Source organism: Rhamphochromis sp. 'chilingali', assembly GCF_963969265.1.
Source record: "Rhamphochromis sp. 'chilingali' genome assembly, chromosome: 20".
In the NCBI taxonomy this organism is placed as follows: domain Eukaryota; kingdom Metazoa; phylum Chordata; class Actinopteri; order Cichliformes; family Cichlidae; genus Rhamphochromis; species Rhamphochromis sp. 'chilingali'.
In genome coordinates, this window is record NC_137947.1 from 2,324,123 (window position 1) to 2,339,008 (window position 14,886).

General features: G+C 38.4%; 2 protein-coding genes across 2 annotated transcripts in view; both read left to right on the forward strand.

Moving 5' to 3' along the window:
* LOC308388765 (uncharacterized protein) overlaps positions 1–14,886 on the forward strand; it is a gene marked incomplete at its 5' end in the record, with an annotated part of 223,159 nt that overhangs the window by 104,976 nt on the left and 103,297 nt on the right. The window contains 2 exons of the mRNA XM_080869659.1: positions 6,156–6,341; positions 6,976–7,054. Of these exons, the coding sequence (XP_080725785.1) occupies positions 6,156–6,341; positions 6,976–7,054 (265 nt within the window). The remainder of the gene's footprint in view (positions 1–6,155; positions 6,342–6,975; positions 7,055–14,886) is intronic.
* On the forward strand, positions 11,267–13,375 carry LOC308387961 (tonsoku-like protein). The gene is made up of 5 exons (XM_080868376.1): positions 11,267–11,387; positions 11,932–12,038; positions 12,172–12,328; positions 13,024–13,188; positions 13,287–13,375. The coding sequence occupies exons 2-4, from the start codon at positions 11,959–11,961 to the stop codon at positions 13,171–13,173; spliced, it is 387 nt and encodes a 128-aa protein (XP_080724502.1). The 5' UTR covers positions 11,267–11,387; positions 11,932–11,958; the 3' UTR covers positions 13,174–13,188; positions 13,287–13,375.

Genomic DNA, 14,886 nt, shown 5'->3' on the forward strand with positions numbered 1-14,886 from the left:
GTTATATAACAGACCACAGAAAAAAGACAGGTTTTTTTCTACGTGACAGAGCTATAATAAATGTTTTGTTTTTTTAATTATCCTACTTTTTCTAAAAGGGAACATTATTTAAAGAATATGTATTTAATTAAAAACTCTGTATTCATCTAAAGGGTATACCAAGAAGGGTGAGCTTCCTGCTTGAAAAGGAAATGACCAAAATAAATGTATTTCTCTGCAATTACAAACTCTGTGTAAACAGTCTTGGTGTCAAAATAAAGCTAACACTGGTGAGATGTCATCAGAGCTGTAAATATTACTGCAGATGTTACTATGTCAAAGTTACTGTGACTCAAACATAGAAAAAATGATTTTTTATTTCCCTCACCTAATTTTTAAAAGTATTTTATAGCATATAACACGTTTGAAAATATGCTTTGGTTCACATTTAACTCCAGAAAATCATAAATCAAAATAGGGATATTACCTGTCCACAGATTCATGGTGCAGTAACTGCTCTTTTAACTGTCTGGTGTCTTTGCTTTGTTTGGTGTTTGTAGACATGGTTTACATGAGTTTTTAGCTGAGATTCAGAGGTTTCTGTGGACACTACTCATGTCAGCACTTATATTTCTGACCTCGTGTTATAATCGATTAAACGTGGTCTCCTCTCTTTTGCCCCCATTTTTGATGTTGTGGGTGCAAATGATCAGGCGTGACATTCTCATAATAAATCAGATAAAATACTGCAAAGAATTAATCCTGCATTTGTGTGATTGAAATGTGTGTGCAGTGACACTGTTTTAAAGATTTGGCCTAAATAATTCTGGAGTGAATGAGCCTAAACATGATGACCGGACTAATGACACCATATCACCTGTGACACTCACACACGCACGTATGACTTTGCCAGTTTCAGCTGAAACAATTTCAGTGTTTCAAACCATGTTCCAGAGTTTTTAGTTCACCGTTCATGAGGTTTCAAGAAGAAAATGAAAGACAGATCTGAATGTTTGAAAGTGTTTTGGAAAAACTCTGTAAAGATTAGATGAACAATACTCAAAGGATAAATTCAACTGTTTTATTTTGTTAGATAAGTTGAAAAAAAAGTTAAACAAGCAAGTAAATAACGAAACAAGGTTAAATGAAGTAAGAGCAAAAAGTTAACAAGTAAATAACGAAACAAGGTTAAATGAGGTAAGAGCAAAAAGTTAACAAGTAAATAAAGAAACAAGGTTAAATGAAGTAAGAGCAAAAAGTTAACAAGTAAATAATGAAACAAGGTTAAATGAGGTAAGAGCAAAAAGTTAACAAGTAAATAAAGAAACAAGGTTAAATGAAGTAAGAGCAAAAAGTTAACAAGTAAATAACGAAACAGCAAAAAGTTAACAAGTAAATAAAGAAACAAGGTTAAATGAAGTAAGAGCAAAAAGTTAACAAGTAAATAACGAAACAAGGTTAAATGAAGTAAGAGCAAAAAGTTAACAAGTAAATAATGAAACAAGGTTAAATGAGGTAAGAGCAAAAAGTTAACAAGTAAATAAAGAAACAAGGTTAAATGAAGTAAGAGCAAAAAGTTAACAAGTAAATAACGAAACAGCAAAAAGTTAACAAGTAAATAAAGAAACAAGGTTAAATGAAGTAAGAGCAAAAAGTTAACAAGTAAATAACGAAACAAGGTTAAATGAGGTAAGAGCAAAAAGTTAACAAGTAAATAAAGAAACAAGGTTAAATGAAGTAAGAGCAAAAAGTTAACAAGTAAATAAAGAAACAAGGTTAAATGAAGTAAGAGCAAAAAGTTAACAAGTAAATAACGAAACAAGGTTAAATGAGGTAAGAGCAAAAAGTTAACAAGTAAATAAAGAAACAAGGTTAAATGAAGTAAGAGCAAAAAGTTAACAAGTAAATAACGAAACAAGGTTAAATGAGGTAAGAGCAAAAAGTTAACAAGTAAATAAAGAAACAAGGTTAAATGAAGTAAGAGCAAAAAGTTAACAAGTAAATAACGAAACAGCAAAAAGTTAACAAGTAAATAAAGAAACAAGGTTAAATGAAGTAAGAGCAAAAAGTTAACAAGTAAATAACGAAACAAGGTTAAATGAAGTAAGAGCAAAAAGTTAACAAGTAAATAATGAAACAAGGTTAAATGAGGTAAGAGCAAAAAGTTAACAAGTAAATAAAGAAACAAGGTTAAATGAAGTAAGAGCAAAAAGTTAACAAGTAAATAACGAAACAGCAAAAAGTTAACAAGTAAATAAAGAAACAAGGTTAAATGAAGTAAGAGCAAAAAGTTAACAAGTAAATAACGAAACAAGGTTAAATGAAGTAAGAGCAAAAAGTTAACAAGTAAATAATGAAACAAGGTTAAATGAGGTAAGAGCAAAAAGTTAACAAGTAAATAAAGAAACAAGGTTAAATGAAGTAAGAGCAAAAAGTTAACAAGTAAATAACGAAACAAGGTTAAATGAAGTAAGAGCAAAAAGTTAACAAGTAAATAACGAAACAAGGTTAAATGAGGTAAGAGCAAAAAGTTAACAAGTAAATAACGAAACAAGGTTAAATGAAGTAAGAGCAAAAAGTTAACAAGTAAATAAAGAAACAAGGTTAAATGAAGTAAGAGCAAAAAGTTAACAAGTAAATAACGAAACAAGGTTAAATGAAGTAAGAGCAAAAAGTTAACAAGTAAATAATGAAACAAGGTTAAATGAGGTAAGAGCAAAAAGTTAACAAGTAAATAAAGAAACAAGGTTAAATGAAGTAAGAGCAAAAAGTTAACAAGTAAATAACGAAACAAGGTTAAATGAAGTAAGAGCAAAAAGTTAACAAGTAAATAACGAAACAAGGTTAAATGAGGTAAGAGCAAAAAGTTAACAAGTAAATAACGAAACAAGGTTAAATGAAGTAAGAGCAAAAAGTTAACAAGTAAATAACGAAACAAGGTTAAATGTAGTAAGAGCAAAAAGTTAACAAGTAAATAAAGAAACAAGGTTAAATGTAGTAAGAGCAAAAAGTTAACAAGTAAATAACGAAACAAGGTTAAATGAAGTAAGAGCAAAAAGTTAACAAGTAAATAACGAAACAAGGTTAAATGAAGTAAGAGCAAAAAGTTAACAAGTAAATAACGAAACAAGGTTAAATGAGGTAAGAGCAAAAAGTTAACAAGTAAATAACGAAACAAGGTAGAGGAGAGAAAACCCCAACAATCCCCTCTGAGCAAGCACTAGGCGACAGTGGGGAGGAAAAACTGCCTTTAAACGGGCAGAAACCTCCGGCAGAACCAGGCTCAGGAGGGGGCAGTCAACTGCCGGGACTGGTTGGGGGGGTGAACAGAGGTGGAGCAAGACGAGGCTACATCAGTTGAAGAAGCAGTATTGTCCCTCTACCGGAAAAAGCTGAAGAATCTTTTCTTCTTTTTCATGGACTTTTCCACGAGCGCCTTTTTGTCCAGGATGAGGGTTCTCAACTCATCGATGGTTTCTGTGTTTTGCCTCTCTAGTTTCTTGCATGTTTGTTCCACCTGTTCTAATGTTGCTTGTGTTTCTTCAAGCTTTTCTTTGAGGTCTTTGGATGTTGCCTCCTGTGTCAGCTTTGCCTTCTGCAGGTCTGCATTTCTCACTTGATCTTCTTTGTGCAGGCCTTCTAGCTGCTCATTTCTTTTCTGGATATCGCGGAGCGTACACTGCAGGTCCTCATGCGTTTTGTCTTGTTTTTGCTTTTGGGCCTGCATTTCTGTGTTTTCCCGCTTCAAGTTGTTGAATTCCAACAATATCCCCTTAATGAGCTCTGAGTTGTTTTTGGCCATGTGATCAATCTTTTTCTGCATGTGTGAGCATCGTTTTTCTAGTGTTTCCTTTTCTCCCTCCAGCTCACTTGTTTTGACCTTCAGTTCATCACAGAATCCTTGCAACTTTTGATTTTTACTCTCAAAGTCCTTGATAATGCACTTTTCTTCTGGCAGTCTTTCTTTCTGTTGCTCTTTCTCTTGAAGGAGGTCTTTATTTTGGACCAATGTTTGTTCCAACTCTGCCTTCACCATTCTGTACTTTTCCTGCATGCCTTGGAGCTCGCGCTGCAGGTCTTTTTGCTTTGTGTCCTGTTGTTCCTTCTGTTGGAGGACTTCTTTATTTTTTTCTTCAGCTTCATCAAGCTTTCTTTGGAGCAGGTGATTCATTTGGTCCATGTATTGCAGATCCCACTCCATTTGATCAATCGTCGCTTTCCTGCCTTGAAGCTGCTCGGACATTTCTTTAACTTCAGCGCTCTTTTTCTTGTTTTCTTTGATGAGGGATACAATCTGCTCTCTGGCTTGAGCAAACTTGATCCCCCAGCCCTCATTAATAATGTTGATGTCGGGCTGGCGCTGTAGTGTTTCTTCCAGGTGTTTGTTTTGTGCTTCCATCTGTAAGCACTTCTTCTCCAGGTGACGTTTTTCTTCTTCAATTTGTCGAATTTTGTTCTGGAGATGGTTGTTTTCATTCCTACTCTCCTGTAATGCCCTTTGGATGGATAAGAGGCCATTTGGAGAAATTGGCCGGCCACGCGTGGAAGGAGAGGCGGCGAAATCTTTTTGTCTCGGTTGCCGTAATCTTGGATACATGTTGGCGTTTGTATCCGATGACTCTGAGAGGTTTCCAAATTTTTCTGTAGTCAACGTTTGAAGGCTGCAAACACAAAGGCTGCGAAGAAACGAACTGAAAATTGCTGTTTCTCACCCCTATTTATAGAAAAACTTCAAAGGATCCTTGTGACATCCTTGTGACATCCTTGTGACATCATCGCTCCTAAGCCAATCAGATTGTCACATGACATTTTGGAATGTGGAATGGGGATATGTTTTTTTTTAAACAGTTTTCAAATGTAACTTAATATTTAAGTGTTTCTTACTTGACCCGCTTAGTCGATTAAAAAGTTAATTGCCACGAACACCCCTAATGTTATATAACAGACCACAGAAAAAAGACAGGTTTTTTTCTACGTGACAGAGCTATAATAAATGTTTTGTTTTTTTAATTATCCTACTTTTTCTAAAAGGGAACATTATTTAAAGAATATGTATTTAATTAAAAACTCTGTATTCATCTAAAGGGTATACCAAGAAGGGTGAGCTTCCTGCTTGAAAAGGAAATGACCAAAATAAATGTATTTCTCTGCAATTACAAACTCTGTGTAAACAGTCTTGGTGTCAAAATAAAGCTAACACTGGTGAGATGTCATCAGAGCTGTAAATATTACTGCAGATGTTACTATGTCAAAGTTACTGTGACTCAAACATAGAAAAAATGATTTTTTATTTCCCTCACCTAATTTTTAAAAGTATTTTATAGCATATAACACGTTTGAAAATATGCTTCAGTTCACATTTAACTCCAGAAAATCATAAATCAAAATATGGATATTACCTGTCCACAGATTCATGGTGCAGTAACTGCTCTTTTAACTGTCTGGTGTCTTTGCTTTGTTTGGTGTTTGTAGACATGGTTTACATGAGTTTTTAGCTGAGATTCAGAGGTTTCTGTGGACACTACTCATGTCAGCACTTATATTTCTGACCTCGTGTTATAATCGATTAAACGTGGTCTCCTCCCTTTTCCCCCCATTTCTCTGGGCATGTGTGCTTAACTAGTTAAAATAACAAACATCTGTCTCCTATTTTTGTGTCACAAAAATTATTAATTATTATTAATGATTAAAGACTTATTAATTTGTGCAGTTTTCTTGTTTTGTGTGGTTGTTGTTTTTTGTCAAGTGGAGATTGAATATCTTTAAGTTGATTTGTTCACATTTGCACATCTTTCTGTTTTAAGAGAAATATGTGTTTTGAGTTTGTATATGCATATAAATAAATCATATAAATCAATGCATATAAATCAACCATTTCCTTTTTCAGTGTTTTCGTGTGGTGCATTTTTCTCTGTTTTAACAAAAGGAGAACAAAGGACTTTTAAGTCGACCTAAGATGATTTGTTTCAATTTTTACATGGTCTTATTGAGGTAATGCAAATTGAAACATTCATTCTTTTTTTGGTAATGTACTGGAAAAGCTTGATAATGGACTTTGAAAGTGCGTAAAAATTACTTAAATTTGAAAAATGCGTCTGAACCATGCATACGGTATATTTACCTCACAGGTTTTTGCTGTTTCTGTTTATTAAAACCAAGAATCTTCTTTTTGCCAGGTTGATCATGTAGATAAGAGTGGCCAGTGTGCTCTGGTCCATGCTGCCCTACGAGGACACCTTGAGATTATCCAGTACCTGCTGGAGCTAGAATGGAGTGCTGAGGGGCAGCAGCAGGACTGCTCTCTGAAGAGCAAAGCTCTGCAGCAGGCTTTGATTGCAGCCTCGAGCATGGGGCACACACAGGTCTGACTGACACACATGCATGTATTTTACCAGATCCATAGACATAAATGCCCTTTTTTTGTACTGTTTCTCGCTACAAAAGAAAGAAAACATGGATGTACAAAAAACATACTTTAAGCCACACAGGATCCTGGTTTTTCCAGTTTTAATAGTGAGACAAGACCTTTTCTTTCTTGCATGGTTTCACAACAGCCTTCACAAAGAATTTCTGATTTATTTTTTTTTAAAGATCAGAAGGAACTATAGATATAGAAAATAAAAATGAGCACACAGCGTTCTCTGTGAATATGACTCAAAGCCAGAAGTACTGTTCAGAATTGCATGTAGATTCACAATCGATAACAGTGCAGCGCCTTCAGCTGCCCCGGTGAGACGTAGACTCAAGGTTTAGTTTGGCTCCCTCGTTAGCTGGAATTGGCTCCCAAGGCCTGGATTAGAATACCATAACTGGGCCAAGTGAAGTCAACCTGCATGCAGAAAAGACCCTTTTAAAGTTCAACTATTTGAATGCGCGTTTTTGTTAATGTTTTTTAAGATTAGCATTTTGTATACTGTAACCTCTCAAGGGTTTATTTGATTTTTTATTTTTTCTGCTGAAACAGCATGTCATTAATCTAAGTTTCTTTTTTGGCAGGTTGTGAGAGGCTTGCTGGCGTTGAATAATGAGCACGCTGTGCAAATTGATAGTCATGACACACTGTGGGGAGAGACAGGTATGTTCTCATCAATCTTTTTGCATTACACGGCTCTTTTGTACTATCACCAGCTGTTTTTGCATTCTGAACCACACTGCTGTAATTGAATGCTGCAGTGGAAAGTCCTGTATCTGTGCTCTCCACAGTAATGCTCTCTGTTTGATGCAGAGGTCGCTCAACCCAAATGTGGGTGCATTTTAATGGCTGTTGTAAGTCCTCCTGTGCTGTACTTTCTGGTAAAAGCATTACTTACTCTTGTCGTGTAGCTTTCTGCTTGGAATTCAGTCCACACAGTATTTTCCTTTTTTTTTTGAAAAATTGTCCCACTGAATTTTAGGAACAGTATTGCCTCGGTGCTTTATGTTAAAACAACAGCGTCGACTCCACAGTTGGTTTTATATGCTGCAAGTCCCACTCAGATTTAGAATGAGTAGTAGTTCCTGTTTTGTTTTTCCTGAAAGGATTATTTTGGACTTTTTAAAAGTTTGTCCGTCCCTCTGTGGGACAGTTTGTTTTCATTTGAAAGTGATTGAGGAGTCAAAGCAAAAAGCCATGTGGTGCTGCAGGAAACGGCATGAAGTCGGAAAAGCAGAAGGTGGCTGTCAGATTTAAGACGGGTTACTTGAAGGTTGTCTGACAGAAATGATACAGCAGACTGCAAGGCTGCATTGGCCGGGAAGCGTTCATGCATCATAATTTTTAGCCATTAAAGCATTACTACTTTGTCTTTAATGCAGTATTTTAACGGTAACTCATTACTTTTGCTGAACTCAGTAATCGCATTAGAGTGAGTACTTAATCATGTTATTACTTGTGTTCCACGAGTCTTCAATCTGAATAATGGCAGGGAAAAAAATCATTAAACATACAATTTCATCACGTGCACAGCATGGTAAATGGCCTGTATTTATATAGCGCTTTACTAGTCCTTAAGGACCCCAAAGCGCTTTACATATCCAGTCATCCACACATTCACACACTGGTGATGGCAAGCTACATTGTAGCCACAGCCACCCTGGGGCGCACTGACAGAGGCACTGACAGCAACCACCTGACGCCATTTTTAAAATACGAGACGAAACAGATTGTCTTCAGTTTTTAAGTGTTTGACTTTTTTCGAATGTCTATAATCTGTGATGGAGAAAGGGAAAAATTTTATGTACTACATAAGATTTCTATTTTATGTCACAGTGCAGAGATCCAGATGTTCAATACAGATGGTTAAAAAGCACAGCTATGCTTTATTTTTCATTGATCCTAGTAATACTTGTGATGCATTATGTAAGAATGAGACACATGTGGTGTTAGAGCTTCAATATTCCTCACAATCATTAGTGCAGGTTGTGTTAAAACATTGGCCACATTTTTGTCATCATCATTATGAACATCTGCCCTGAGAGTCAAGTGTCCAGATAGCATTAGACAACAGTATTAGTTGTCGCTGCAGTCATAGTAGAATATGTATAAAGAAGAATTCTCTTTGTGTGTCTCTCAACTCTAACCCAGCAGGATTTAGCATTCAAAGTTGGCTGCTTTAAGAATGTAGGTCAGCTTCTTAGTGGAGAGGTTGTCCAAAGTGTGGCTAACTGCTGCTTGTTCTCTGTTAAATGACTGCTTCAGATGATTTTGCAGTGCTGGCCTGGGACAAAGATCTTTCCCTCTGAAATATAGATTAGATCTGCTTGGAGCAAAGTAAAATCCAATAGTACACGTGGCTTTCCAGTATTTGACTTTCAGCTCTTTTTAACAAAGTGGATGTTTAATCATTGCTATCACCTCACCTCTTCCTTCTAAAGTAATAACATAGTGGGTCACAGGTGGCAGTAGTCAGAGCTGTGGCTCCGCTGACCTGAAACACAGTGAGTCTTAACCCCTTGACATGACCTTGAATTAACATATTTTTGCACCCACCTGGCACTCATTAAAACTGTGATCCTGGCTCATCTGTATTCAAGGGGATTAAATCAGTAAACAACAGTAAACACAGTTATGACCACAATGTAGATTTGTCTGCACTCAGTCATGCTTGGGGGGGGGGGGGAAAAATGAATAAAAAAAGCTGGAATTTTGCTGCAGACATAAATTGAATATTTAGTGGTGGAGTGGCTGCACTGTCTAGAAATGACTAGATACAAACACCAGAAATTATTAGCGATGAAGCAATATTTGAAATCCCTTTGCTGCTATTCAGCTGCAGGTTTATTAATCCAATTGTTGTGCTGTGATGCAGAGAAGATGGAAAGCGAAAAAGAAAATTCAGAAATATCCCCTTGAAAACCAGCCTTTTGTCGTTGCCTCAGAAACGCTCCTCTCATAACGATGTGTGAAATGTTATAGCGTGTTTAAAATTCATCGGAGTATTACATCTCACTGCAAATAGACCTGCTGTCTCTTGTGTTTAAATAGAAGAAGATTTGATTGTACATCTGTGCAAACTCTATCTTTTAAAGTGTTAGTGACGTCACACCTATGCGCCACTGCCCTCTGTGGAGAATGGGAGAAATGTGCTTGCACCTCAACCTATGGACTCAGACGGACATTCAATCATCATCTTCCTCACTCAAGGTAACCTTATGGCTTGTAGGAACACTGCACGTGTATGATAAGACTGTAGCCGTTCAACCGGCCCTCGTAAGGTTGCTGAAGACAGTGAACACCGTGGAATTCTCAGTATCACTGTGGCCCTGGGTTTTTCCACTGTCCTGCTAAGTGCTTATGTAATTGTAACCAACATAGGAGAGAGACGTAACATCGTGGAAGAGACATAAAGTGAGTAAAAACGATCTAAATGCATTTAGAATATATTTAGAACTACAAATTACACTTTTCTTAGCAATTATTGTTTTTTATGTCAAGCTTCAAGCTAGCTTCTTTATTGGGGCTTGGGACCAGCAAAAGTGACCCGAAATTTGGTCTTTAAGTCTGGTCATTAGCGTGTCTGGACCCAAACTACACTGCAGGTCCCAAAGTCAAATGATCACTTGAGAGTTAAAAATCTGTCTGAAGTTAGAAGTTAGCAGAGAGTTAGCTCACTAGTTTCCGTCTAAATATAATATACCAGGTTCTGACTGAGGGATTTCTAAAACAAATTAAAAGGCACAGCTCTGCTATCACTTCTGACATACATGAAGACAGGAAAGTAAGCAGCAGTGATGTTTGTAGGGTTACTGAAGTTTGGCTAGCTGGTATATAGTGATGTGCTATGTGACTAGCGAAACAGCTATGTTAGCATAACATTAACACAGTGATGAAGGGGAACTTTTTTCCACTGGATAAGAGTTAAGGTGAGGGTTCCCGATGGTTAGGGACAAATGCAGTGGCATGGCAGGATGCTGTAAACGGACCAAACTTCAGTCAAGAGAACAACTGAGATAATCCATCCACATACAGGTTAGTCATTAATGTGCTGCTGCATTGCCTGGGCTGTAGTTACATGGTAAGGTTTTAAAAACTGAGCTTTAAAATGAATAGTTGTAATAAAAACTGAGAGAGGCCGACAGTGATCGCTTACTTTTTGTAAGGGGCTTGTTGAGATTAAATAGAACAAGTTACAAAGCATTAAAACATGTTAAAAACAAACAGCCTTATTAAACGCAGAGTAGTTTGGGCCCAGAAGTAGGATTGATCACGTCATCACTTAAAGACCGGATAGACACATGGTGGAGTTACTTTGTTGTGTTTGTGTGTGTTTTTAAGTAGTTTTAAACTTTGTGATCCACAACAGGTAACAGTAAAAGATGAACATTTTTAAGCATAATGCTGTTACCAAACTACATTAATGGCCCAAAAACAGACCATAGAAAAAACCGTGGCTATGTGAAAAAAAATGATGACAACTAGTCCTAATTCAGGCTAATTGTTTTTTTGTTTTTTTGTTTTGTTTTTTTCCGACATCCCTCCACACACACAGGCTGTGCTGGCTCACAGAAAGAGTGGGTCATCAACATTATCAGGCAGCTGGTGTTCATAGCAAGCCTCACCAGACAGCTTCAGTCCATATCGGATGTACAGGATGGAGTTAAGGCTCTGCAAGGACATCTGATTTGTAAGTTTGCTTTTTACCACACTCATCTGGGCCAAGAGTAGAGGAAACTGCCTTATCTTCTGCAGCTGGAATTCAAAACAAGTATTTGAACTCGGACACGGCCTGCAGATTAGACTGGGTTTGTTTGGTTTTTCTTTTTCGTGCTTTTCCCACTTTTCTAGCTTGTTGTGCCCTTTTTCTTTCAGGATCTGCAGTTTCCTCCCTGTCCAGTAGAGGCCTCTCTCAGAGAAAGAACAGCTTGGGGATGCAGATGATGACGATTGGAGATCAGACACACCGCCCCCACCTCTCCTTATCCATGCTTAGGTCAGAAGTGGAATGCTCTTTTGCTGTTTGTTAGTTACGGATGGAGTAACACTAACTAAGGAAATACACACAACACAGTGATTGTGAATAAGTCACTCCAAGTGTGAAAAGGTGATAGTCAGAGTGAGACTACACATGAATTATTCAGGAAATGCACACTCAGTGAGAGAATAACTATAATTCAGTGTCACTAGGGGATATAACTTGAAGATGATGTGTCTTCATTTCTGATTCATTTTGAACAGTGATGAATGTGGAAGTAAATGAGCGCGAGCTGATCAAAACGGGCGAGCTGTTTTTACATATTTCTGCAGCCTGGATGCCGTGGGCTTTGTCCACGAGTAAAAGATGACATCACCCATTTCGGATCTTATATATAGTTATACCTTGGTGTTTTGTAGCATCACCTGACAAACTTTTACTTTCCTGATGTTTAGACTTTCTGATCCCTCCACAGACTCTGCTTTGTCTTTCTACAAAGAGTTGACGACATTAAATACAGATGTTTTAACAGTGCTTGAATGTTTTATTTTGTTTACTCTAGCCTCCAACTCAAACTTTGGTTGCTCCTATGCCCACGTCACTTCCTTCACCAATCAGAATGAGGGTCCGGGTTCAGGAAGACGTCTTCCTGATCCCAGTTCCACAAAGGTCGGTGAAAAGTTTTAAGTTTGAGCAGTACATAAAAATAAATCCCAATCTGATTGGTATAGTGTTTTTTTTGTTGTTGTTTTGTTTTGTTTTTAATTTCTGTTTAATCGCCGGTCATTGCTCTGCATCCCAGTGAGGCCAACTCCTGCTCTGTGTCGTGGCTGTGTGAGCAGGCAGCTCAGCGTTACTACCAGAAATGTGGCCTCCTGCCTCGTCTCTCTCTGCAGAAAGAAGGCGCTCTGCTCTCCCCGCAGGACCAGCTACTGGCCGTCCTGCACACAAATGAAGAGGTGAGGTTGGATTTAAAAAAAAAAAAACCCCACAGTGACAAGAGGACAGCTATGACTGTGAAACAGCTTGCATGTCAGCCAGTGAGCATACTCCTTTTCTTAGGCAAAGTATGGCCCAAATTCATAAAATAGACTTTCTCATAGACACAGAGGTCTTTTCATTAAATCACTGATAGAAGGAATGGAGGTTCTAGGTCCTTCCACAATGACTTCATCTTTCTTACCCAGATGAGGCGTGCAGGTTTTAGACTGTATGATTCTGGTAAGAAGGTGAAGGGCTGATTATGTTAACAAGCTGCCTGAGAAACTACAATCTGAGAAACTGTAAAGATTAGAACCATTTCTATTACCACACTGGATGCTGACTTGCTTTTGGAGCCAGCTTCCAGAAGACACTGAAGGAATCACAGTTTTTGGGATTGAATCCTTGGCTTCACTTTCCCGCACCAGTGCAGGATAACTGATGGGTTTGTGTTGTGGGTTCTGGCTGACGTTTGCTCGTGGGGATCTCCCTCCTCTCCCTGAGCGATACAAGAAGGCCTGTCAAAGTCTAGCAGTGGGTGAGCAACACAGAGGAAATGCATTATAAAACGGACACATGTGCATTCTTGTATTCTGTTATGAAGTACCATCTCTTTCTACCTGAGAATTGGCTCTCGTGATCATTTGCTTTTTCTGCTCGTTTCCACTCAAAGTGCCTGGAGGAGCTGGACCTCAGTATGAACCCACTGGGGGACAGCGTGTCTGAGTCTCTGTCCTGTCTGCTGTCCTGCTGCCCTGTGCTAGCCAAGCGGTCTCTGCAGGTCTCACTGCTCATTTCCTTCAGCAGCATCGACTGCTGCTAGCCAGCGCGCTCACAGGTGACTCTCTAACAAGCAGCTGACTGAAGCCTTAAGCTTCACTGAACTCCCACCCATAAGCAAAACTGCAACTAACTTTACATCTTCTGAACGTTCAGGCACAGGCCATTTGAAAGCAGTGTGCCTGTCCCTCAATCCCCTGGGCTCCACCGACTTTGAGCTGGTGTTAAAGACTCTGCCCCTCCACTGCCTCCCACACGTGGACCTGTCAGCTGTCTGCAGAGGGCCTGCTGATTACCCGGCACTGGAACACCTCGCCAAAGTCCTGTCACAGGTGTGCACGCAAAAATCATGCAATGTCATTTATTGTCGAAAGATATAATTGTGCAATCAGGTTAAGACTTTTGTGTTTTTGCAGGACGAGTGCTCTCTGACCCACCTCAGCCTGGCTGCAAATGGGCTGACAGACAACAGTGTAGCTACCTTGGCGAGGTGTGTGTGTGTGTGTGAGGGCGTCATTTCTACGGCTCAGTTATTACTCATGTTAGTGGGGCTTTGCCTTTGTTTAAATTGTCACTCTTTACTGGCCTGTTGGACTTTTTCTTATTATTTCACAGGTGCCTCTCGTCGTGTCCCACACTGGTGAGTCTGAATCTGTCAGGAAATCCGTCTGTTACATCAGTGGGACTTCACAACATCCTGGCGTTTGTCAGAGAGGCCCGTCGACCACTGACACTTCTAAACCTCGAAGGTATGTCTGAACTTGGAGATACTCCATGGAGTTCCTTTTTTTTTCTAAAGCTATTCTTAGATTCACCGTTTCACACTAATTCACAATTTGGATTTCTTTGATGTTTTTATCACCTGTGCAAAGTTGTACTTGGCAACAGTTTGTTTCTTGCTATCAGTGCGTTTCCTTTTGACGCATTTCTAAGTTTGAACATTTAGTATGTATGCACAGAGGTGTTACATGATGATTACACACACAGACATTACAATATAGAAGTGTGGTTTAAAGATAAAAAAAAAAAGATTAGCTGTGAATTAATTTTCCATTTTATGGAGCAGAAAACATTGCTGAATGCTAGCTAACAGGCTACATTTGGATGTCAAATATTTATAGGGGGGAAAATGGAAATTATGGATATGAAATAAAATGTTTCTTTGTTGCTTAACCTGCAGGTTGTCAGGTCTCTGGCCCCTGGGAGAGTCAAGACCTGGACAGTTTGTCAGAGCTGGTCCAGGATATCCGTCTTTGCTCTCAGACCCTCAACAAGCTGGACCGACAGACCTTGAAGCAGAGCTGGGACAGGACTCAGTCACACGGACACTTTCTCGACCGAAACTCCAAGTGCCTCCTCTCTGCCACCTCTACTTGAGGGTGGCAGGTGTGTTCATAATAAATAATTAATAATGAATTATTAATTTCCTAATAATTCATAATAAAAGTGGTCATTTTTATAAACATTTTGTTTAATGAGGCTACACCAAAAAGAAACAAGATAAAAACAAAATAAAGTGACATGGCGTCCACCGACAGTCTGTGGATAGCTTGTGTTTTATGCATTTTTGTCTGCCTTATTTATACATGTAAAGCTCTGTATCTGTATAAAGAGTTTGTGTTAGTGTGTGAGAGGTTTTGTGTCACAATGGTCCTGTTAACTCCAAAAGTACACGGACTGTCGACATCATTCTTTCACTGTAACAATCAGCAGGCTTTAATAAAAAAGGAAAAAAAAAAATCAAGGCGGTTTTCAG

Excerpts from the sequence above, each read along its gene's own strand:
- LOC308387961 (XM_080868376.1), top strand. The coding sequence starts at position 11,959 with ATGCCCACGTCACTTCCTTCACCAATCAGAATGAGGGTCCGGGTTCAG. Across the intron at positions 12,039-12,171 it reads CTGATCCCAGTTCCACAAAG|TGAGGCCAACTCCTGCTCTG; the intron begins GTCGGTGAAAAG and ends TCTGCATCCCAG. Across the intron at positions 12,329-13,023 it reads TCCTGCACACAAATGAAGAG|TGCCTGGAGGAGCTGGACCT; the intron begins GTGAGGTTGGAT and ends TTCCACTCAAAG.